This window comes from Phoca vitulina, unplaced genomic scaffold (assembly GCF_004348235.1).
Source record: "Phoca vitulina isolate PV1807 unplaced genomic scaffold, GSC_HSeal_1.0 scaffold21, whole genome shotgun sequence".
Taxonomy (NCBI): Eukaryota; Metazoa; Chordata; class Mammalia; order Carnivora; family Phocidae; genus Phoca; species Phoca vitulina.
The window spans coordinates 30218748-30243511 of record NW_022589724.1 but is presented as its reverse complement, the minus strand read 5'-3'; the positions used below and the strand labels follow the sequence as shown (position 1 = coordinate 30243511).

Here is a 24764-nt window from a genome sequence, read left to right as displayed (position 1 = left end):
GTGAACCAGACCAAGACCCCCACACCGCCCTTCAGAGCACATATGCTTCTCCACCTCAGCGCACCTGACCTTTGGGGCCGGCGGGTCTGTCGTGGGGGCATCTGTGCAATGTAGGACATTCAGCAGCCCTCCTGGCCTCCACCCACTCACCAGCGCCACTAGCATCCCCCTTCCCTAGTCATGACATTGAAAATGTCTCCAGACATTGCCACATGTCCCGTGGGAGGTGGAATGGCCCCTGGTGGAGAAACCACTCGGCTCGAAGGAAGAGACAGACAGCAAACGGAGGAAGAAGTGCTGGGCGGTAGGGGAAGGCAGAGCCAAGAGTCATGGGGTGGGCAGAGTGTGCCGTTCGGGAGCACTGCTCAGGGAGGACTCCCCACCTCGCTGCTGTGCTGCTCCGAGCAGAGGCTGGACGAAAGCATCTCCAGAGCAGACGCATTCCCGCAGGGGGAAGGCAGGGGCAGAAGCCCTGAGGCAGGAGTGTGTTCCAGAACATCAAGGAGGATGCGGCTACGTGACATCCGCGGAGCAGCCCGAGCCCACGTGTGTGTCACATTCCCATATAAGTCCCAGATAAATTCCCGTATGAATGAATGTGCTGCACAGCCAAGGGGCTTTGGCACAAGCAAAGAAGCCAAGAGACACCGATGCAGGTGGTAAATGGACCATAAAGCTACAGTATTTAAAACAATCTGGTATGCAGGGGATTACAAACACCAGAACCTATAGAGAGCCCTGACATAGATCCCAACATACACAAGGATCTAGGACACGATAAAGGAGCTGGCTGGGGGAAATTCGGTTAATGATTTGGAAAAATAAAGTATGCTCCCTACTTTGCAACATGCCCCCAAATAAACCACAGATGAGCTAAGGCTTTTAACTTAAATGAATTCTTATCTGTAACAGTGTATTTCTTTAAAAGCCAAGGAGACCGACTCGAAGGAAAGACAGCAATATAGCCCATCTATTAAATCTGGTGGTGACACGTGACTGTTCCCTTCCTCTCTGGATGATACAGAAAAGCATTTCATTAGTAAAAGTGCAAAACAACAAAGCAGCAACGGTGGGAGCACTGTGAATCAGGTGGGCAATTGTCTGCTCTCCTCCCGCAGGCTCCGACCCCGCCTCTGGACCTCGCTGGCTTGAGCTCTTTGGTCCCGTGCCCCAGCTGGGACCACCGTCGGGCTCCGCTTAAATGCTGCCTTCTCCCGGTGACGCTCGCCAGCCCTCCCACACCCACAGCCCGATGAGAACGGGCAGCGCCGCCTGCATTTTGTTGGAATGTCCCCTCTGACTCCTAGTGCAGCCTGCCAGGTAGTCCCGCTTCCCGAGGACCGTCTCCCGGGCCAGAGCGGCCCTATAAGCCCTGAGGCGACTGGCCTGGTGTCTGCACACTCCGGGCCCTCAGGCTGCTTCCTCGACACCTCGGGGCTGCTGACCTGGGCGGGCAGGGCTCTGGGCTGCAGGCCTCCTGCTGCTCCGGGCCAGGCAGCCCCTGACACGGTATCCGGCAGGACCTCCTCGTCCTTGTCCTCCCTGTGGGCCAGTGCACAATACAGCATCCTCCGCACAAACCCTCCCACAGCTCACTCTGCACTCCGCCAGCTCGTGCCGCCACCTGGGGCAAACTGGAGTTGGGGGGACGACCCAGGGGAGCGGGGCCTCTGCTCATTTCTCCAGACTGGGAAGGTCACCCTTACATCTCCACCGAGAAGCTGGGCACAGCGGACAGAGAACATTCCAAGGAGCCCATTTTACTGACAGAAAGCTGAGGACAAACTGATGCGTTCAAAGGGCAGGCGGGGGAGAGGCAGGGCACCCCAGGGGGCCTGCGAAGACGTCTATCTCTAATAGGAATGCCGGCCCCCCACCAGGCCTGGCCGGCACTCCCAATCTTCCTTCCCGCTGTGTTTGCCCCATCACACCAATACCACCATCGAACGGTATCTCCCGGTCTGTCTTCTTTCTCTTCCATTTCCCCACTGTCCCGGCATCTTCTCCAGGAGGGCCGGGGTGCCTGTCTGTCCTGCTCACTGCTGTCTCCCTACTATCGGAACGGCCCCTGGGCATGGCAGGGTCTCAGCGAAGAGCAAGTGATGACAAATGAACCATCAGCCACATACGTGTGCCCACAGCATCCCAGATCCCCTGTGACGCAACTCACATGCTTTAAACCCACCACAGCCTTCTAGGACACCCGTGGGACCCACGCCTGCAGGTAAGGGCACCGAGCGTCAGGAGCTTACAGGGAGATGATGAGGCCACCTCCAAGGATGCATGCCTAGGACCACCTATCTCCTTGGGAAGGGGCCCACCTGGCAGGGCAGGGCTCCGGACTGCAGTCCTGGACAGGGCGGGGCCTGGGCACCGGCCAGCACTCGGAGTGAGGCAGGGGGACAGGGTGGCCATGGTCCAGCCTCACGCAGCGAACAGCTAGTGGCACCCGCCCCCCTCCGCAGGTCACTGGGCATGGTGCCAAGGCTCGGGTCTCCCACCTGCAGTAAGAAGGCCAGCGCTCCATCAGAGGCTACACCCCAGGGTGAGACTCCTTCCTCCCTAGGGGACCCAGGCTGCTGCTGTCCCCCCCACACATAGTCTCCACCCCCACTCACCACGCTGGGCAAGGGGCAGCCTGGCAGGCCTCCCGCCGGCTCCCAGGCTTGCTCTCCAGGTCACATAGCTCTTCCTGGACAGGGGTCCCCAGGGTAGAGTCCACACACACAAAGCGCAGCTCCATCAGGCCTGCAGGGATGAAGCAGAGCCCCTGAGTCCCAAGAGGAGTTTCCGACAAGAACTACAGGTGCCCAGCTCTCTGGAGAGCTCCAGCAGATAAGGCCCACCTGGGTTCGAGTCTTGACTCTGCCACTTACCAGCTGTGTGACCTTGGACAAGTGACTTAACCTCTCTGAGCCTCAGATTTTTCAACTGATGGTGCCTCACTTGCAGGGATATTTATATAGATTTTTAAAGCGCAGCTACAAAGTGCCTGGCCCATAGTAGGTACTCATGTGGTAGCTGCTGTTTATTGTTACTTTATGAGAATTGCTCTTCGACAATCTCTTATTTTGTTTATAACCAAGATGTTATCAGGGTCCGTTTCCTTGAATCTTTTCTTTAGGACTATGCTCCAAAAAAAAAAAAAAAAAAAAATTTCTCTGGCCTTGATTCTAAACATGCACAGGTTTCACTGAGCAAGTGCTGAGGATTGTAATTTAAGAACACAACGTATCTTAAAATGTTGCTCCTCTGGCTGGGCCGCCAGGAAGCCCAGAGCTCTTGGGGCCCACTTTCCTAGACCCTAAGAAATACACTTGGCTGCCAATATTGCCGAGTTTTATCGTCTTTCCTGTCTTTCAGCCAAGCAATAAAGACATTTGCATGGCTGTCCATACTTCGCCCCAACCTCCTCGTATTGACGTCATGTTCTGACCTGGTCTGGATTCTCTGTAAGCCGATTCAAATGCTTTTTAGCACTAGGCAAAATGTAGGCAGGTAAGAGTTAGCCAACGAGCCCTGGGGCCTCACCTCGACCACAGGAGGCAGAGCACGACCCCGCCAGGGGAGTCCACACGTGTGCGGCGTGAGCCCCCAGCCTGGCACTGCCCGGTGGGGATGTGGCCTCCTCCTCCAGAGACCGGGGTTCTGGCTGCAGGGGATAAGTAACAGGCTGGTGGGTCTGGGCATCCCCCCTCTGGATCCCTGAACACCTGGTCCTCCACCCCCACCCACCCAATCTCTTTGGGAGAGAGCAGAGTGGTCACCAGCACCTCAAAGGTGGCCCCTCCCTGCTGCTCCTTTCCGGGGACACTTGCTTCTGGCTGCCGAAGGATGCCCCCACCCCACTACCCACCTTGGCCTCTGTACCAGCATGAGTGGTCACTGTGGGGCAGGGCTGAGGCTGGGGCTTGGGAGCCAGGCTCGCAGGCACACTTGGCCCTGCAATCCCCACCGGTCTCGAGGACACAGGCTTGGCCAGTACCCTTGTTTGCAAGCAATGCCCCCCAGCCAGAGCCCCGGGAAGCAGGTGGGAGAGTGACAGTGTTGCTTTGTGGGGCAGAGAACTGGCAGCAGTCTAACGGGGCCTGGGGCCTGGGGCCTGGGGCCTGGGCCTGGCTTGCCAGCTGGAGGGGGGAGGGGCCCTGAGCTTTTTCCCTAGGCTCACCCTCTGACCAGGGAGATCCTATACACAGCAGCATTGCAGAAGGATAGTCCTTGTGCTCTGGCCAGGAGGCCAAGGGTACCCAGTCCTCCCCGTTCTCCTGTCAGATAAGCCCCCAATAGCCTGGGGTACCCTCGTGCCCAGGACACTCACGTGGCCCGGTACTGAAGGACATGCCATGGCCACACAGGGCTCGAGGGCAGGCAGCTTCTCGTCTGTGGAGCACGGCCCAGCGGTGGCCAGTGCCCCCAGGCCCTCTGCCCCGTGCACACACGTCCTATTCTGTGAAGCTGGGTCTGTTCCACAGGCTGATGAGCACGCATCTGATCCCTCCTGCCTGAGGACAGGACAGACAGCAGGCCCCGCCTCATGGGGCTGTATGTACAGCCCAGCTTCCCCGGCGGGGAGGCAGTGAACCCGCACCCCCGTACCCAAGAGCTCAAAGAGGAGCCCCACAAAGGAGCAAAACCCCGAGGCCTCTCCCTAAAGAGCTGGATGAGCGGCTGCCGGCACTCCACTTGGCAGCCCGGGTGCCGGGACACAGGCCCGGACCCGCCGGCCTTCCAGAGAGGAAGGTGGGCCTCCGTCCAGAAAGTACCATCACTCCTTGCACCCTAGCAGGTGCCGAGAAATGGAATCGGGTCAGCCAGGTCAGGGATGGCAACGGCGTTTCACGGACGTGCCAACCCTGACCGGGGCAGCTGCCAGCCGAGCTGAGGCAGGAAGGGTCCCGAGGCAGGAGCGGGCCTCCGTGGGAAAGGGTGGTCATTCCCAGGTCTGCCCCACACGGGAGAGAGGCAAAGGAGCCCAAGCCACGCATGTGCCACCAGTGACCCAGGCCAAGCGCCTCCTCACTGGACAAGTAACAGAACTGGGGCCCAGAGAGGGAAGGAAATTGACCTGGTCACCCAGCCAGTTGGCGGCAAATGGGAAGACGCTCTCAGCTGAGACACTGAAGGGATGAGAGGCACCATGGGGACGGCAATGGTAATGACAAAGGGACACTTAGGGCTTTACGTGTGCAGCTTCAGTTGGTCCTCACAGCCCCTCCGTGAGCAGGGACTTGGGGGTTCAGAGAGGGAAATGGCCGGCCTGGGGTCTCTTGGATAGTAATTCTGAAGCCGGCCACTCCGGGATGGTGGGGCCCAGCCAGAGTCCATGGGGAGAGGGGACACTCAGAAAGGGTAGGGCTCGGTGCGGGGACAAGCCCTGCCAGGGAGTCGCCTCCCCGCCTCCCTGCCCTCACCTCCCCGGGTGGGGCTGGGAGTGCAGGCCTCCACCGCTGCCGGCTATGCGGCCAGCACTCTGCACCGGGTGGGGGGCAACGTCTTCAGGAGGCTGCCCTGGGCCTCCACGCAACACACCGCCCCCCCCACCCCCCCGCAAGAGGCCCTGCACGCACCGAAGTCTCCAGCTGCCCAGCTGAGGAGGAGACGGACAGAGCGTTGGGGCCCCGTCCCCCTGAGGACTGGCTCAGGAGAGGCGGTGAGAGACGGGCAGATCTGTCCCGCTGACTGGCTTCCCTGCTCTGGGCCGGGCCCCATGTCCCTGCAGGTGCCGGAACACTGCACAGGGACAGGCTGCTCCACCCAGTGGCCCTCCAGGTGTCCCCAAGCTGCACCAGAGCCCAAGGACACCTATATAAAAATGGCACCTGGGGGGCTCGGTCGGTGAGCATCTGACTCTTGATCCCAGCTCAGGTTTTGATCTCAGGGTCACGAGTCCAAGCCCCATGTGGAGCCCACAATCAATCAATCAATCATTCAATTTAAAGAAGTGGTGGCGGGTAGCTGCACCAGCCCTGCAGCCAACAGGGACAGCCTTGTCCCGACGTTGTGCTCCTGCCAACCGCACAGTCCAGGTACTTCCCACCGTCACCTCTCTGACCCTCGCCACAACCCTCCCGGGGAGGGCGGTCACCTCCACCCGGCAGTGAGCTCGGAGCGGGCACGTGCTGCCCGCAGACGAGGTGCAGCGGGTGTGGGTCACGCTAGGCTCCTGTGTCACCCGTGTTTGCCCGAGTTTCAACATCCTCACCTGCAAAATGGGGGGCACTAACATAACCCACCGCCCAGGGCAGTGTCCGTGCCTGGAAGTGGCCTCACCGAGCGCATGCCACGTGGGCCCCGTAGCCAGCGAGAGCCCAGCGGCAGTGGCTGAGCGTGGGCAGCACTCACTGTGGGGGGCAGGGCCAGGGGGCGCAGGACTCTGGCCACGCTGCCGGCTGCTGGCTCCCTTCACACCGGGCGGCCTCCACCCACTCGTTCCTGGCCTGGTCCAGACAGCTGTAGGTCACCCAGCGCAGCCCTGGGAGGAAAGAGGGAGGCTGGGCCACCTCCCTGCAGGGGGCAAACTGTGCTTCAGGCGAGCCCTGCCCCAGGCCTCACCTGCCCCACAGCTCACCGAGCAGGACCCCCGCACAGCGGCCCATGCCCAGGCCTGTGGCTGCTGAGGCTGGAGGTAGGTGAAGGTGATGTCTGGGCGCGCGAGGTCACCATACTCCTCCCCGTAGCGCCTGTAAACCTGCAGGAGACAGACGGAGAGCTCGCGGGGCCTTGTCCGCTGGCCTCCCTGTAGGAGCTCGGCCGGTCACTGGGCTCTGTGCCCAAGACCAGCCCCAGAGCGGGGCCAGGCTGGAGGGCAGAGCCCCGGAGGCCCCCACGTTTCCAGCCCCTGCCCCCCAAGGCCTCATCTGGGCACACGGCACCATCCTCTGTTTGTTAAAATGAGGATTCTTGAGCCCCACCTGGCAGGTCCTGATTCAGAGGCTCTCAGAGGGGCCCAGGAATCTGTATTTTTATACACACCACAAAGGACACAGACTTAGCCGCTTGGCTGCCTGGGAACACTGTTCCTGGCGGGGGGGGAGGGGGGTGGTCTGGGCTGCACGGGGAGTCAGGGGAAGGAGTGATACCAGGAGGAGGCCCCTGCTGGCTCCCCCAGGCCCTCCTGGTCACCTGGATCTCCACGTCGTCCTGGGTGGGTCCCAGGATGCGGATCTCCTCCAGCTGAGGCAGCCGGTCCTCGGTGAGGGCCACTCTGTACTCCACACGGCTGTCCTCCAGGAGGGAGGGGTAGGTGGTGCTGGGAGAGATGCTGGAATTCCCAGCCACGACGTAGCGCCCTCGGATCCGCACTGCTGTGGGGGGAGCAAGGCTGTGGGCAGGGGGAGCGCCCCCTCCCCCACACCTGTGGCAGCGGGGCACCAGCCCTCTCACAGAAGAGGGCCTGACTCAAGGAACAGGGTGGTAGCAACAACGGGACGAATCTCCACTGCCCCAGCTCTCCTCCCCGGGGAGCCCGTCTGCCTGGTGCTTTGGCTGGTCCAGGCGGTCTCTGCAGTGAGCAGGGCACCACCCTCCCAGATGCCCACACGCGTCTGACCACGTGTCCGTGGCTCTGCACCTCTGTCCAGAATGTGGTGAGCACTGTGGATCTGCCCTCTCACCAAGTCTGCCCCCACGGAGCTCTACAGGCGGGTTCCGGGACTCAAGGCCCCCAGGGCCAGCACCCCCACCCCAGATTCCAAGGGCAGGTGTAGGCGCCCTCGGGAAATCAAGAAACACTGTGGCATTGAGTGGGTAAAGAAAGTGGCTTTGCCCAAAGACAGATGTGGCCTTTGCCCTGGGCTTCTGAGAAGGGACTTATGTCACACTGGACAGGAGTATCTTTGTTTAAGGTGGGGACTGGCCAAGCCAGAAAGACCAAATATGTGAGGTAGGACGGCAGCTTTGCGTTGATCTCATCCGTGAACCTAGAGACTAGAGGCCATCCATGTGAGTAATCAATCAATCATGCCTCATGTCCGCATCACGAAGTCCTAATCAAACTGGATGCTGAACCCAGGTGAGCCTGGGGTTGGCAATACCCTGTACATAATGTCACACTTCGATGCTGGACACGGAACCCTCCCAGACTCTGCCCTAGGCATCTCCCGCTCTGGCTTCCTCTACTGTCTCCTTCCCCTGTAACAAGCCAGAACCGCGGGTACAAAAGCTCTCAGCATTCTGGGGGTCATCCTAGTGACTTATCCACCCTGGCGGTGCTTAGGGAACCCCCTGAACTTGCAGGCGGCATCAGAATTGAGGGCATTTTGGGGCGTCTGGGGGGCTCAATCAGTGAAGCATCTGCCTTCAGCTCAGGTTGTGATCTCAGGGTCGTGGGATCGAGTCCCCCACATCCCCCTCTCCCCGCTGAGCAGGGAGCCTGCTTCTCCTTCTCCCTCTGCCTCTGCCCCCCACTCCTGTTCTCTAATAAATAAAATCTTAAAAAAAAAAGTAGTGAGGGCATCTTGGGGACCGTGCTGTATAGACTTCAGTCTGGCTACCTCAGGGGGAACGTCCACTGGCCAGCTCACCCAGGTGTGTGAAGAGAGGCCTCCGGTTGGTGATGTGTACGCTGGTCAGGTTGCGGGTCACAGTCAGGAACGTGACATACTCTAGAAGGAAGCAGGAGAGGGTGGGTGGTCTCAGGTCACTGACATTGCAGTGAAAGGGAGCAGATTTCAGTTGTCTGAAAAAAAGCACCTCGACACCAAAAGCTAACAACAGGGCTGCCTCAGGCAGTGGAGTCCCCTGTCCCAGGGGGCTAATCCAAGCCAGGCTGGACGGCCACCTTCCAGGGTGCTGCCCTGGCCAGGCGGAGGGACTGAAGCCAAGGTTCCGGGCTCAGCACGTGGCCCACCACAGGGAGGGGGGACCCCACTGCTTGGCTGACCCTCTAAGTGCCTACTTTGTGAATGACTTGACCTCTTTTATAAATAGATCCAAGTCAAGGGTTTCCCAAGTATAGCACCCCTTCTGATAGGATTCCTCGGAGAGGAGAGGCCAGCCCACCACACACTGCCCAGTGTCTGGGTTTTATCACAGCTACCGTGAGCTCCCGTTCCCAAAGCGCCACTATCCCAGCAGTGGCCTCATCGAACTCTCAGCTACGTGGGGAGGCTGGTGGAGAGGAGGATGGAGGCTGAGGCCCACGAGGAGGGGCCAGGGCTCACTGCCACGGCTCTGAGCTGCAGGTGTTTCTTAGAGGCTGGGAGGAGCCCAGCCATTCGTCCCAAGGGAAGCCCCTACCTCTGGCCCTCCCGCCCGTGAAAGAGCCGTTCCGGAGGCTGCACGTGCCGTTGTCCCCTCCGCACACCTGACACACGTCTCGCACCTGCGGGGAGTCCATCCTGCCGTCACAGCCGAATGTCTGTGCAAAGAGCAGTGGCAAGTGACACCCGGGCAGGTGTCACTGGAGGGTGCTGAGGCTCTGGGATTCACACAACAAACAGGCGGCATTTGGCAGCATCCTAGGCCGACGCAGGGAGCAGGTGTAAAGGACTCGCCCGAGGTCACAGCAGGGCTCTCAGCCCCCAGCCGACTCCAAGGTCAGCCCAGTGCCCTGGCATTACCCCATGCAGACTCTGCTGCAGCTTCATGGGGGCCCGCAGACCTGGCCCCCTTGGAGCCCCTTAGCATCTGGCTTCTGATGTGACTGGCCCCAGGGCCACCGCGGATGGGAGGGCACCTCTGCTGCCCACACACGCCTACCCTGCAGCTGCCCAACACGCACAGGCTCAGGGTCCCGTCCTCCCGCCGACCACTTGGCACACACCGGGTCCCGTCCAGGAAACTGTCCCCACGCCTCACAATGAAGGTCTCGCCGATGGCCCGGCACATGTGTCTGCACAGAGCGTCCCCTGGGGAGGCAGAGGGACAGGGAACCCTCGTGTGAGGGTGACAGGGAGTAGGGAAGGCAACGACCCCGCAAAGCACAACCCAGGGGGCCCACCCTGGCCAGGCCATCTGGCCTCCTCCTTTGGGTTGGGGACACGGGTCGGGCCTCCTGAGGCAGTGATCACAATCACAATGTAGTGACTGTTACTGTTACCAGCCAAGGCGCGCCCTTGGTGTGGCCCCAGGATCACGTCACTGAATCCTATCACCCGAGCAGGGAAGCCCTGCGCTCATCTCCATTTTACAGACGGGAAAGCCGAGACCCAGGCCTGTTAGCAAGGGGTCGCACCGGGACGTGATGCGACTGACGCAGAGCCTGAGCTGGAGCCCTGCTCTCAACAGCATCGGGGCGATGGGGGCCAGCCCCACCTTGACTGTACTGCTCCGCGGAGCCCCAGCGGTAGAAGGAGGCGTTGCCCAGGGAGAGGTGTAGCGGTTTCCTGTCCGTCTGGGAGCACTGCTCGGACATGAACTCCAGCTGGGTCTTCTCACAGGCCTGGTGGGGAGGAGACAGGGGACGGGCACAGGAGGGGCCTTGGGAGGAGGGGCTTGGGGCAGGGGAACTAGGACGAGGGCCTTTGCCACTGAGGACCACAAGGCACCCCACAGTGCGAGGGTCACAATGTGGGTTTGAGCCCAGCTCCTGGCTGCACCTCGGTTCCCTGCTCTGTAAAGTGGGGGAGACACGAGCCTTTCTCTGTTGATGGGAGAATCCAGGAGAATTTGCAGGCACACAGGGCAGGACCTACTGCCTGGCGACAGAGAGATAAAGAGCACTGCTCGACTGCTCCCCTCCCCCGAGCCTGCGCTCCAGGTGAAGACTGTGCCCTCCCGGTCTGGGGAGGCCCCATACCTGCCTAGAGAAGGTGGGAGGGAAGGTCTCACCAGATGCCAAACTTAACTCAAGGTCAAAGGAACCATTCTAGCAGTTCCCACCCAGTATGACGGCCACGATCAAAACCACGGACAGCAAGGATGGAGAGGAGGGGGAGGATGCGGAGAAACTGGAACCCTTGCACATTGCTGGTGGGGAAGGGAAATGGCTCAGCTGCTGTGCAGGATGGCTTGGAGGTTCCTCAAAGAACTGGACGTAGAAATACCATGTGACCCAGCAACTCCTCTCTCAGGTGTATACCCAAAAGAAATAAAAACTGGCCCCGAAGTCCACGGACACACGTGTCCACAGCAGCATGATTCACAATAACCAAGAGGTGGAAACGGCCCAAACGTCCATCAGCAGATGAACAGATAATACATGGTCCATCCGTACGATGGGATGTTATTCAGCCATCAAAAGGAGTGAACTTCTCACACCTGCTACAACGTGGATGACTTTGAGGACGTGATGCTGAGTGAAAGAAGCCAGTCACGAAAGCCCACCTACCGTGGGATTCCATTTCTATGAAACGTCCAGGACAGGTAAGTACACGGAGACAGAATGCGACCGGTGGTTGCCAGGGGCTGGAGGATGGGGAAGGGAGTGACTGCTTCATGGCTCTGGGGTGCGACTTTGGGGTGATGGAAACGTTTTGGAACCTGATAGAGGTGGTGGTCGCACCACATGGTGAATGTACCAATGCCACTGGATCCCACACTTTACAACGGTTGATTCGATATGATGTGAATTTCACCTGTGCTTGGACTGAAAGGATGGTTTCAGGGGGTGCCGCCGGGGAGGGCGGTGGCCCGTGGGGATGGAGGTGCGACACCTGGGGCACCCACTATGGTCCCAGCAGAGGCAGAGCAGAACCCCCTCACTCAAAAACGCCCTGGCGTGAACCACAAATTACAGCCGCCCTGATCCTCTGGCTCCCCCAGGGCCCGGCGCTGCCGACCTGAGCCTCTCGTCCTGCCCTGGGGAAGCAGGCCTACCTGGGTGTTGCACATCTCAGCCTGAAGGTCAGCGCCCACACACGCACGCCCTCCGAAGGCAGGCCTGAAAATGTCCATGAGACACAAGGGGTGACAGGTGACCCACCGCCCCCCAATCAGGGAATCTGGAGCAGACCCCCTCCCTGACTTGAAGGACAGGGCCCCCTCCAGGTGGTACCTGGGGTTCTTGCACTGCCGCCTCCGGGTGACCACACCTCCTCCGCAGGAGCGGGAGCAAGGGCTGGGGGGGCCCCAGCTAGACCAGTGCCCGTGCACCACCCCCACGGGGCTCAGCTCCGCCAGGGAGCGGCAGTGACCCTTGGAACACCACTGCAAGAGAAGGACACCCCATCCCACACCTGGGGCACCCCACTCCCACGGGCACACCATCCCACACCTGGGGCACCCCACTCCCACGGGCACACCATCCCACACCTGGGGCACCCCACACACAGGGCACCCCATCCCACACCTGGGGCACCCACTCCCACGGGCACACCATCCCACACCTGGGGCACCCCACACACAGGGCACCCACACCCACGCAGGTGTGCACACGTGCTCCCGCACTCCCATCCTGCTCAGGAAACAATGTTAAATGGAAGAGGGCAAACCCCAGGCTGTAGGACAGAGGAAGGGTCTGGCCACACCGGGCAGAGAGGAAGGGCAGAGGCCCTGATGTCTGCAGGGTAGAGGCAGACGCTGCCTGGTACGGCCAACGAGAGGGAGTCTGGGTCAGGGAGCTGGGCTGCGCGATCACTACCACTCAAAGCCTTTGTCTCCTCTGTGGGTCAGGGGTGACGACACAAGCCGTCTCCAACCCAGGGAAGGGGGAAAAGAAACTCCACAACCCTGCGGGAAGGGCGGGGCTCTGGATCCCCCACCCGCCTGCGCAGAGTCACCGGTGAGCCCCTTGTCAGTTTTCACTGGTCCTGCGAACCTAGAAAACCCATCCCATCTTCCAGGCCCTGCAGGGAGGCAGGGCAAGTCAGTTGGCACACGGAAGCATCTTGCCGCCCACCTCTCCAGACCAGGTGACCAAGAGCAGCTCCAGGGCCCTCTGCCCCAGCTAACCGATCCTCCTGTCCCCCACCCCAGGAATGCAGGCGGCCAGGTTTCGGTGCCCCGCATGGAACATCCCTCCATTCCCTGCTCTGACCTTCTGCACGCCACACTCTGTCCCATCCAGGAGAGGAATGAGGAGACGGCTACAGCGGCTTTGGTCCAGGGGGTCCGTGTGGCAAGACAGAGCCTGGCACATGTCCTAAGAGGGGAGACAGGTGGCCAGCTCGGGGCCACTACAGCCTGTTGGCTCAGCGTCCAGTCTTAATTGTCCCCCCACACCACAGGACACAGGGACACATATGCTGTTCCGTGGGCACTGGTGGCCAGGGAGAAAGGGCACGGCACACCTCTCCATGGGACAGGGACAGTGACCAGGGCCCACAGTCATTTTAGGGGCCCACAAATATGTTTTCATTTCTTTTAAAATCAAAAGAAAAAGATGATCTTTTAGATCAAAGAAAATGTTCTAATATGTAATATTAATGTATTTGTATTTACAACACTTACACAACATTTATAAAAACACTGATAATAAGTCTTAATATTTTGTATGGAGGGAGAGGCCCACAAAAGCAAAGGTGCCTGGGGCCCATGAAAGTCCGGTGCAGCCAGGGAGGAAGTCTGTCTTTGGGATGCCTGCCCCCTTCATCTCCCCTCCCCCTGCCAGCTCACACTCCTGCTATAGGGTTCGGTTTGGAGGTCACTTCTTCTGGAAAGCCCTCCAGGTTCCCATCGGGTTGGAAGCCTTTGGTAACTGCCTATTTAAGTTCCACGTCCAGGGACGCAGGAGCCTGCCAGGGCCGGCTCTATAATAATTTGTGGGACACAGTCAAAATGGGGAACAAACATGGGGACTCTTGTTAAAAAATTAAGAATTTTAAGAAGTGACTGACAGCCTAGCCCAGTGGAGCTCACAGCGGGGAGCGCTGGGCGCGGGTGGAGGGAGCACAGGTTGGGGTGCGGACAGGCGGGCGGGCGGGACTCACGAGGTGCTCCCTGCTGAAGGTGCAGGCCACAGCCGCAGCCCCAAAGGCCACCCGGCACTGCTCGTCGGCGCCGTAGAGGAGGCCGGGCTGCGCCTGCGGAGGGCGCCCCGCGGCCCTGGCCTGCGGCTCTGGCGGGTCCCGCATGCAGTGCGCCCGTCCTGCGCTGCGACAAGGCCAGGGCTCAGGCTCCGGTGGACACGGGGTGGGGGCGGGATGGGGGAGGATGGGAGTCCTCAGCGCGTACCGGCACCGACAGCCGGCCTTGGGCTGGGACCAGGCTCAAGCCCGGAGCCAGGGCGGAGCGGAGGTAGGGCCGGAGCAGATGCCCGGCGCGATGCAGCGGGGAGGAGGGGGATGCGGCAGACGGGGGTTGGACTGGGGAGCGGGTGGGATGGAGGGTCGAGGCAAAGGCAGGGTGGGGCAGAACTGAGGGGCGGGCGCAGAAGCGGGTGCGATGGAAGAGCGGGTGCGCGGGAGTGGGAGGGAATGAGGGAGCCGGCACAGGGCAGTGTGAACGGAGGGAGGGGCGCGCACACGGAGGGGTAGGTGGAAGGGTGGGTGCAGGGGCGTGGCGGAGGGTGGAGGAGTGCGCCGGAGAGGTGATGGGGGCCCATGGGGAGGAGGACGCGGGGAGGCGATAGGACTGAACAGAGCGCTGGGCAGGGCTGGGGCAGATGGAGGGGTGGGTCTGGGGGACAAGTAGGGGCGCGCCCCGCGTGGAGATGGGGGCGCGGGGAGGGCTGGGCGGGGTGGCGGATGCAGCTACCTGAGCAGGTGCAGCAGTTGCCGGCGGCTGCAGGCGGACCACGAGAGGTCGGTCCGGGCGGGCGCTGCGTCCTGGGACGCCATCACGTGGCCGCTGGGCCCGCAGCCGCTGCCGGGCGCACCGTCGTGCTCCACGCCCAAGCTGTGCCGGGGGCGGCAACGCTGAGGGTCCCCTCGCGAACCCACCCCCTCCAACCCCCCTCCAGTCCAGGCCTGGCCGGAGTCCGGCAGCGCGGCGGCGTGGTTTCACACCCCAGCGGCCTCCCGACCCTGCCTCAGTTTCCCACCCGAGAGAGCACCGGATCAACCAGGGAGCTCCTGCCTCTTCCGGCTAATAAATATCAAAAGGCTTTAAAAATGTTGAGACCAAACTAATCCTGGGCGTTATAAGTCAGGGAAGATGGGGTCCCGAGGCACCTTGGGGGGTCGGGGCTGCCGGTGATTATTTGCTGGATCTGTGGGCTGGCTCAGGGTGGGAAAATTCATCCACTGCCTGTATCATAAGGTTAATAAAAAAGTCGAGAAAATGTGCAGGCCTTTGGCCACGGTCTCCACTCCCAGTGGGTGCTTTTCAAAACCTTCTTTAAAAAAAACAAAAACAAACAAAAAACAACATTTTTCCTCCAGACAAGACAGATGGAGGCATTATGGGGGTGGGGTGGGGGTTGGGGGCGTCAAGGGCAGGTGCAGGAACCAGGGTAAAGGTGGAGCTGTTGTGGGCTGATGGGGGCGTGAGGAGCCCAGGCTCGCTGGGCACCTGAGCCACCCACAGAGATGGGGTGTGGGGGATTCCACAGCAGAACTCAAAGGGGCCTTAAGGCCTGGGGGCAGGTGGGGGCTGGGGGGAAGGAGCACAGACTCACTCTTTACTTTAGGACTCTCTGTACTGTCCGACTTTTTACAGCAAGTGGTTATTACTTTCATAATGAAAAGACTAAAAATCATCAAGGAAAGAAGCTCGCCACTTGGGGTAAATGACAATAGACAGGAACAAAGATTTGCCTACAGAATGCAGAATGCTCATAACAGGAAAAATTTGGAAACAACCTAAAAAGCCAACAATGGGGGATTAGTTAAATAAATTACAGTGCATACCAAAAAAAAATTATAAAAGATCTGGGGAAAAAATGTTTGGGATGTATTGTTCCATTAAAAAACCAGGAACAAAACAATAGACAATATAATCCCGAGTTTGCAAATAAAAAATTATGTGTGTGGGTAAGAAATGACTAAAACATAAAATGTGAGCAGATGTTATCCCTAAGTGGTAGGATCTGGGATAATTTTGACAGCCCGCTTTTTCTTTACCTGAATTTCCTAGAAACCTTATTTTCTAATTTTGTCTTGCTTGTTTTTTGGGGTGTTTTTTTTAATCACCCGGTAATCAAGAAGTATCAGATTTCCCAGCCCTTGTCCCTCCCCCACCCCCAGGTCCACTGGGGCCAAGGGTATTAGGTTCCTTCAGCAGAATCTTCCGGGGCCCAACGCCAGCCTCGACGTGACCTGTGACCTCCTGGGAGCCCCGGTCAGCTCCTGGGCCACAGCGTGGGGACAGGATGCCTACCTGTGCCCAATCTCATGGGCGATGGTGACCCCCAGGTCAAAGCCAGTATCCTCAGTTATGAGGCAGCTCCAGGAGGACGAGCAAGCACCCCCCAGCTGGGTGACCCCCCGAACCTGCCGGTTACCATCAGGTAACTCCAGGTCAAACCTTGGGAAGAGAGAACAGACACCTGGGTGGTGCTGAGGTGCCTGCCCACAGCCAGACTGCCTTTGCAGAGATGGGGAGCAGCTCCCAAGCGGGCTGGCGTGCCCCTGGGGAGCGCGGCTACCTGGTGATGTAGAGGACCAGGTCGGCATGCCCGGGCTCTGTGTCGTCCTCGGGGTTGACGGTCCTGCTCCACTCACAGACACTCAGCAGCGACGCAGTGATGTTGGCTGTGATATTCGGAGCATCCTGGGGGATCAGTATAACAAAGCCCATGTTTATGAGAGCTGCACCGACGGGGTGCTGACAGCCGCTGGCCTCTCGGTCCTCACCGCAGCCCTGTTACTATGCATGCTAGAGGGGGGGAGACCCACAGGAAGAGGTAAAGAGAACACAAGTGGGTTTTCCAGTGACTCTGGGCTTCCGGCTTGGTGCCTACCTCAGGCTGGGTCAGGATGACCATCTTCACTAGATGTACTCGGAACTGAGCCCCCAGGGACGGGTCCCTCAGCAGCTCTGACCCCTGTGGAAGGGCAGGAGAGAGAGATGACTCATGTGGGCTGGCGTGGCCTGATTGGTGGGCTCGGGCCCGGAGAAGATGCTCCATCAGCACAGGGGAAGATGCTAGTGCTTGGGCGGGGAACGATCCACAGGGATGGGCAGGTGTGCACTGGTCCTCCCCTTGCTCAGGGCTCAAGAAGGCCAACACATACACACACACACACACACACAAAACAACCCGGAAACAACGGGATGCAAATAGTTATTAATCTAGAACATTCCATTCCAACACTGCTCCCCTCTCACCAGATTCACCCTGTCCTTTCTCTTTTCTGCCCATCCACCTGAAACACCGCTCTCTGCTTATTTAACCTGCGCATCTCCATGAGGCGGCATGAGGCCCTCCCTCCCTCCACAAGCCCCTTCCTGGGTACCCCAGAGAGAAGGCTCCCCCCACCCCCAGCCAGCCCCCTGGCTCTCTCTCGGCGCATGTGTCAAGATGCCGATCGCGGTTGACTTGTGTGGCTGTTGGCACCAGCTTGTCCTCTGAATTACACGTGGCACCGCGAGAGCACTCGGCTGTCACCGGCCTCAGCGGGCCTGAGCCTGAATCCAAGCTCCACTGCTTCCCTTCCCCAGCTGCTCGGGATCCTGTTAACTGACCCTGGAAGCCCAGGTTCCTTATCTGTGAAATGGAGGGAGAGCCTTCCGTGGCTGTTAGCAGGCTCAGGAACAAAGCAGCTGGTACACAGTGGGCGTCCGTCGTCTGGGCAGGAGCCAGGCTGGCACCTACCACCCTCCCGGGTCCTCAGAAGGCACATCAAACGAGCAGAGGGAGTATGGCACCATCACCGGGTGTCAGCATATTAGAGGTGGGACCCCCAGTGCTTGAAAACAAGAGCTTTCAAGTGACTCAAAGGAAATGCTGTTGGCCTCCCGGGCTGCAGGCAGAAACCTTAGGCTCCCTGTGGGCGTGGGTCAGGTCTGCAAGGGGGCGGGACTCCAGGGGTGTGGCCCTGGGACCCAGAGGCCCAGAAAACACAAGGGGACAGGGACGGGTCGGGAGGCCTGGGGCTCTGAGCCTGGGGGGACATTTCCTTTTGCCCCAAACAGGTGGCCATCCCTGAGGCTGGGCACAAAGTGGTGCTGATTACCGCACATTCTTGGGGGCAGCCCGCCCTCCAGGGCCAGCTTACAAGTGGGCAGCCCTCTCCTTGCAGTGTTGGTCCTAATATCCTGATGCTGTGGAAGCTTCCATGGCAGCCTAGAGCAGTCACTGTGTGTGTGGGGGTCCCACGTGCATTCTCTAGTTGCAGGCACGGGGTCTCATGGAGTCTGTTACATTACGCGTGAGCACTCGGTTGTTGAGCACCTGTCTCTTTGCTGACTCCGTCTCTCTGCTAACACTCAGTGGGAGTCGTACTTCTCACCCCACCTTCACCCCTAAAGCCAAGTGAAGGAGAGGCCGGCAGCAATGGGGGTGCCCACAAGAAGAGGGCCAGCAGTGCTGGCCAAGGTGCCCATGGAGCAAATGGGCTTCAGGACAGAGGCCAGATTTGAGAGTCCCCTGGAGAGAAGGGACCCAAGGAGCAAGAGGCTGTGGGGTGCACTAGGGAGCCAAGAGGGGTCCCAGGACCTCACCCACCTCCACTCCAGGTGAGGGAGGGGAGGAGGAAGCAAAGGGCAGGCCGCACCCTTCCCCACCCCAAGGCCCTGGGCCCCAAGCATGACCCCAGCCTTAGGGTTACACCTGAGTTCAACCCGAGTTCAAACTACCAGGTAAGCCAGCCCACTCACATTCCGTTCCAAGTCCCTGGCATGGGGCACCGTATCCAGAGGCCCAAGTCCCATGCCTAATGGTCAGCACCATCCAAGGAGCCCGCTCCACAAGGAACACTCACCATGTTGAGGTTAGTGAGCACGTAGCGCTCAGTGTCCTCCTGGTGAGCCTGATAGACGTCGGGGCCCACGGCCACCAGCAACTCCAGGTGCAGGACACTCCCGGCAGCCCATCTCCGGACGCGAGGGTAAGGAGGACGGCCTGCTGAGGGAGGAGGCAGGGCTGACAGCAAAGGTTCTAGAAAGCAGATGACCTGTGGCTTTGGCCACCCACAGCCAGGTCTTTCCTGGGCTGGGAGACACCGTGTGAGCCCTGTCCCTGCCACTTCCCACTATGGAGTTTAGGGAGTCAGGGGTCCTCAGCTTTCTCATGGGGAATGTGGGGAGCAGGGAATACCTGCCTCCCAGGTGGGTGAGCACGCCGGGAGCGGGCCTGGGCTGTGCCCACTCTCAGCCCCTACCTCTGGCCCTCCGGGAGCTGGCCTCGAGGGTTGAGGGTCCCAAGCTGTCAGAAGTCACTTTCTGCGGTGACTGTGAGAACCAGGTGGCTAGCCCAAGAGACTGCTGGGTCTTGGATTCCACCCCACCCCGAGGGCCAGATCGCATTAGTGACCAGGCATTCCGGGGCATCTGAAAGGGCCCAGTGGCAGTGCAGGGCCCAAGGAGGGAGCTATTGTGAAGCCTTTTTGTCCTTTGGGTCTCCCCAAAGCCCCGGGCACTGGCTCTGCCTCCTTGATGCCCCTCTGGGCACCTCCCGGAGAGCTGAACAGGGTCATTCCAAGATGACAAGGAGAGCCCAAGAGAGCGCCCTGCCTGCCCCTGGATGCAGCCCGGGGGATGGACGAGCAGGCCTGGGAGACAGCAGAGCCAGCTCCAATCCTGGTCGTGCCCTGGAGCCGTCGTGTCAGCCCTGAGCGGCCACTCTCTGTCTTTGGGCCTCCGTGTTCCGTCTGTACTAGCAACAAATAGCAGTAAGCGATGTCCTGCCAACAGCGCACGTCTGAGAACGTGCTTTGTAAGCTATGAAGAGCTGTTCGTCTACCTGTCCCCCAGGTAGAAAACTGGGCACATGGCTGATGGCCGGCCACGTGTTCCCCTGGCCTACCCACTCCCCAGCATCCTGACGAAGATGGTTCACTCACGTTTGTGGCATTTTGCATGGCCACCTGGGCGTCGGGGAGAGCTGGCCCTCCCCCAGAGCTGTCCCCAAGGGCAGCTCCACCCTCCCTCTCCCAGGGGCTGTACCTTGGATGACTTCTGGGGCCTTGGGGGCTGTGGGGGCCTTGGGTACAGGCCTGTGGATCAGGTGGGGCTGGGAACGAACCCAGGGAGGCACAAGTTCCCAGTGCCGCCTCCTCACCGGCTGGACGTAGAACCTGTCCGCACCCACCAGGATGTTGCCCTCCTAGAGAAGAGAGAGCAGCCTGGCACAGAGGCCACCGGCCCCGCTGCATGACAGGGCCTCTCTGGGACGTCACAGCACTGGGCACGGACCTGCCCTGAGCTCTCTCCAAGGGCTCCTCTCCAAGTCCAGCGTCCCCACGCCCATCCTTGTGGGACAGCTGGGGACCTGGGCCCTTCTGGGTCCATGCCTACTGCTACACCTGCTTCCAGCCTACCCCCCCCACTCTGGTCCTCCCTCACGTCGTGGCCTTTGAATCCCAGGCTGCAGGGTCTGGGAGAGACACTGGTGGGATTCCTTGTGTACAGAAATGGAGGGGGCCTCAAGGGACTAGCTAGGCCCATGCTAACGGACAGCACGGCAGTCACCAGACTGACCTGGAGTGGCATGTGTCCCGGCCCACACTGGGCTGCCCAACGCAGCAACCACAGAGGGGCACGTAATGACATAAGTGGCTCTGGCTTGACCGATGCATTGTGACAGACACCAGGTCTCATGACAAACCAAGATACCTCATCATTTCTCGGTTGAAGAGCCTGAGATCCAACCGAGTGACTGGTCCAAGGTCATCTGGACTAAGGGACAGAGCTGGAATCTGAACTCAAAGGGCGGACTGCCAAGCCCTGGCTCTCTCCATCCCGTGGCCCCCTGGATTCACAACGACTCTGCCACCTGCTAGCCGGGCGGCCTTGGGAAACTCAGCCAGTTTTTCTGAGCCTCCGTGGAACATGCCCTCATGGGGCCTGGCATGAGGCAAAGATCTAATGTAGTGTCCTCCCGCACATCTGGCTGGGCAGAAGGGAGCTGGGGGACCTGTCGGCACCGTGGGGGTCCCACCAAACACGCCCTCAGCACGGCCTCTCCCCGATGCTGAGCCGGGCTCCCACTCACCAAGTGGCCCGAGCAGTAAGTGACTCTGGCCACGGCGCCCAGGGGCAGCAGGGGGCGGCCTCCCGTGAAGCAGAGATGGGGCGGCCGCCTCAGGAGCCGGAGGGAGGCGTTCAGCACGCGCTCGCTGGTGAAGGAGGTGGTGAGGAGGCTCTGCTCCAGCGGGAAAGAGATGGTGAAGAGCCGGCCCCAGGCGTGCAGGGAGCAGCGTGGGGCCCTGCAGGGCGGCCCCTGGGGCCCCTCTTCACAGATGCAGCTGAGAGGGGCCACATCGAATGGAGGTCCTGCAGGAGAGAGGAGGCTGCCTTGCTCAGCCCTGCTCGGCCCTCCCGGTCTTCCTGCCCGGGAGAGGGGGCCCCATTCGTTCCCTTTGGTGCATGGGGACACGTGCTGGCCTGAAACCCCGGGGGGGGGGGGAGAGCCTGGGTTCAAATCCAGCCCTTCCCAGCTTGCAGAGGGGTGAACTGCAAGTTGCCTCTCCCATCTGGGCCTCGCCCTGGGGCAGACCAGCACTCGGCACACTAGCCTCACCCCACGACAGGGTTTCACAAGGGGTGGCATGAACCCCAACAGGCAGAGCAGGTCCAAGCACAGCCTCTGTGGCCTCTAGGAAAAGCAGGCGCCCAAGGCCAGCCTCACCATCCTTCTCCACCCATCTGCCTCACCCCTAAGGAGCCCCCAGAGAGCTGCAGGGACCTGGAGTCCTGATACACAAGTTTCTGGTCCCCACTCCCACCCCCAGGCAGCCCCAAGCAGGGCTCGGTGTGCATCTGACCCAGGCCACGGAGAATTCAGTCGTAAGTGGGACGTCCCTTCTTTCTCTCCAGCCTGACCACTAGCCCACCCTGCCTCTGTTTCCCAGCAGCCTTGAGATCAACGGCCTAACTCAGAAAGGGGGCTGGCACCCCAGAGAAGTCCACAGATGTGGCCGAGAGCGACAGGAAGGCCCTGGCTGGAGCTTGAGCCAGCGCCTATCTTGTTTCTCACAGAAAGGATAAATATTTCCATCCATGACCAGAAACCACAAGAGCTCCTGCAGCTCCCCCAGCCCAAGGGAGGCCCCCGGGGCAAAAGGGACCAGCTAATTAGTAACCATTCCCTTGAGATGTTGAGCAGAGCCCGGGGTCAGAACCCCAGCTTGGTCCAGAACACCCAGACCAGCTTTTACGGACTTGGCAGAAGTCCAGAGTTAATTAACAGGAACGACGGCAGCTTCTTGGACCTCCTCCCCCCAGCAGAGCCCTGACTCAAGGAGGATGTGCCCCTCAGGCTCTGAGGAACTCCCCCTGCTAAAGAGACTCCTCCACAAGTACCTTTTAAAGTAGCTTCAGGGCCAAAATAAGAAGTCACTTCCTCTGGCTCCAAAGCCTGAAGAAATTGCTGCAAGACAGAAAGGACAAGGGAGAAGAGAGGAGGGAGAGGGGGTGGCAGAGGGACAAGGCAAGGGGGGGAATCGAGGTGGGGGGTAGGGGAGGAGGACGCAGTACCAACAAGCCCATTCCTTTCTCAGCGAGCATACTCCATCCCCGAAACCCCAAGCTCAGATCCACCCCCCCAGTGCAAACCCCAAAGCTGAAAGAACACCCCCACTCTGCCCAAAGGCTGTTGGGCAGTTCCCTCTCTCCCCAGGGCACCCTCCTTCAGCACCCAGAAGAGCTCAGATGCCCGGCCCCAGGACTCCCCAAACACCTCCACACCTGCAGACTCACCCACCTGCTGGAAATCAGAGAGACCCCAGCAGCCCAGAAGAAAGAAGGCAGAAGTGAGAACTGCCCCCACGCCTCTCCCCCAGGGGTGAGACTCCCTCATCCTCAGGAAAACCAGCCTGTAGCAGAGGGAGAGAGCTTTGTGACTGGAAATGCAGCCGGTGTGGAATGTAGTAGACCCCGGTGGGCGGGACGATGAGGCTGTGTTTACTCTTGGGAGCTTCCTCTGGGGGCAGGGGCTATGGGAGTGGGCAGCCTGCAGACTCTTGCACTGAGGCGGGTCCTCCGTCCAGAGCACCGGATCCTACGCCCTGGGATGGGGCTGGGCCAAGCAGGGCAGTCAGGAGGAGGGAGCACTGGACCAGGGATCTCGCAGATGTGGCTTCAGGCATGACTCTATAACCAAGGCTGGGTTACTCTCTCCTGACTGATGAGATCCTGTGCATTCCAGCTCCAACAACCCGCTCCCCTCTGCTGACACCCCATGATCTGTCCCGCTCTCCACTCCTCATTCCCTTTGTCAAGCTAAAATTGTCAGGAGGCAATCATTACACAAGCTCATTTATTTGGGATCGAAGAATTGCAATTCAGGGCACAGAGATTTGGGTCACAATCCAAATAATGCCCCACTAGGGAGCAAAAGTCAGGAGCATTCACAGCAAAAATAGGCTGGCTGTGTACGTTGCTTACAGAGAATTTTTGATTGGCGTTGCAACAGAAAAGAAATCTTTATAATATAAATCTGGACTAAGGCTAACAGTAAGCAGTCTTTCACTGTAGGAGGGTTGCAAGTGTTCAGGCTAGGTCCCTGGAATATTTGCACTTTGGCCCAGTTCAAAAGTTCACAGTTCCACGGGTGAGGATGGGGAGGACGTGCATGCGGCCCATCTCCTTAATGGATTCCTGGCTCCATTTTAAAACCCCTTGACATAGTGACCCTGTTTCATTTCACCTCCTCACCCAGTGCAGATCCCGGGCCCCCCACTATACTCACATCTCACAAACACTCCTCTGCCTCACCCCCTCCCTCTCAGCTACTGACTATTCAGTGTCTGCCCCCGATGGACAGTCACAGAACCAGGCGAGGTGGCACCATGCTGCCCTCAGCATCACAGACCACCTGGCAGCCCACTCCACTTTCCGGAAGGTTCTCGGTCACACTCTCCCAAGCACTGTTTCCATCTCTCTCACACCTCCAGGACTCCACGCCCAACTCAGCTGACAGCTAGCAGGGGGACTGTGCAGGTTCCCTGCCTCCGTGTCCTCTGTAATCCCAGAGGCTGTGCAGATTCCATCCTGGGCCAGTCTGCTTTCCTCTCCCAGGCCTGATCTGCGTGACTGCCTGAGGCTCTCCCTGCCCATCCCGCATTTCCCCCTTTATCTTTCCCAGGAATGCCATCCCAGTTCATGCTGTGGGCTCCTGACTATCTCTGTGACTGCTCCGCGGAGACCCAGAAGAACACACTGCCCCCTAATCCAAGCTCATCACCGCTGGCCTGGGCATCGGTCATGGGCTCCCACCTGGCCTCCCCACTCTCTCGAGAGCGCCCTCCCCGTCCCATCTCTCACAGAGTGGCAGTGGTCCTTTAAGAACTCAAGTCAGACTGCGTCACCCCCCAGCTTTAAAGCATTCAATGGCTTCCCCTGCCCTTAGAGTAAAATGTCCAAACCCCTTCCTGCAGCCTCCGGGGCTCTGGAATCACAGATTACACTGGTCCTGCCGTTCTCTGCCTGCATCTCTAAGCCTCTCCCCTTCGCACACAGAGCCTTAGCCACACCAGTCTGCTTCCCGATCCTCAGACGCGGCAAGGGCTTTGCTGCTCTTCCCTGAGCCCTGGTTTTCCCTTCAGGTTTCCTCTCACATGTCACCTGCTCAAAGAGACCCTCCCTTAGGACCTGATCTAAGTGGCCCCCAGGTAGGGTTGCCACATTCAGAGGATAAAAATCAGGACACTCAGTTAAATTTCAATTTTGCATAAATGATGAATACTTTTTGTTTTAGTCTAAGTATGCCCCCAAGATTGCCACTACTGCATCGGGCATATTTATACTAAAAATTATTCTTTATCTGAAATTCCCACTTCTCTGGGCATCCTGCAGGTTGTCTGGTAACCACACCACCCGCAGGGGTCAACCTCTTCCCAGCA

At 59.6% G+C, this 24764-nt stretch overlaps 1 protein-coding gene across 3 annotated transcripts in view; it reads right to left on the bottom strand.

Moving 5' to 3' along the window:
• ADAMTS13 (ADAM metallopeptidase with thrombospondin type 1 motif 13) overlaps positions 1 to 24764 on the bottom strand; it is a 30418-nt gene that overhangs the window by 4978 nt on the left and 676 nt on the right. Inside the window, exons 3-26 of one of the 3 annotated variants that reach the window (XM_032418378.1) lie at positions 22625 to 22736; positions 22225 to 22291; positions 20915 to 21195; positions 19867 to 20026; positions 18684 to 18826; positions 16721 to 16804; positions 16406 to 16530; positions 16138 to 16284; positions 14575 to 14715; positions 13809 to 13971; positions 12917 to 13021; positions 11936 to 12087; positions 11758 to 11821; positions 10255 to 10381; positions 9700 to 9848; positions 9238 to 9358; positions 8523 to 8603; positions 7123 to 7304; positions 6553 to 6688; positions 6343 to 6472; positions 4319 to 4502; positions 3532 to 3652; positions 2619 to 2748; positions 2322 to 2501 (exon numbers count right to left, since the gene is read on the bottom strand). In XM_032418378.1, coding sequence (XP_032274269.1) covers positions 2322 to 2501; positions 2619 to 2748; positions 3532 to 3652; positions 4319 to 4502; positions 6343 to 6472; positions 6553 to 6688; positions 7123 to 7304; positions 8523 to 8603; positions 9238 to 9358; positions 9700 to 9848; positions 10255 to 10381; positions 11758 to 11821; positions 11936 to 12087; positions 12917 to 13021; positions 13809 to 13971; positions 14575 to 14715; positions 16138 to 16284; positions 16406 to 16530; positions 16721 to 16804; positions 18684 to 18826; positions 19867 to 20026; positions 20915 to 21195; positions 22225 to 22291; positions 22625 to 22736 — 3285 coding nt within the window. The remainder of the gene's footprint in view (positions 1 to 2321; positions 2502 to 2618; positions 2749 to 3531; positions 3653 to 4318; positions 4503 to 6342; positions 6473 to 6552; positions 6689 to 7122; positions 7305 to 8522; positions 8604 to 9237; positions 9359 to 9699; positions 9849 to 10254; positions 10382 to 11757; positions 11822 to 11935; positions 12088 to 12916; positions 13022 to 13808; positions 13972 to 14574; positions 14716 to 16137; positions 16285 to 16405; positions 16531 to 16720; positions 16805 to 18683; positions 18827 to 19866; positions 20027 to 20914; positions 21196 to 22224; positions 22292 to 22624; positions 22737 to 24764) is intronic. The other 2 variants (XM_032418379.1, XM_032418380.1) reach the window with 2 other exon arrangements.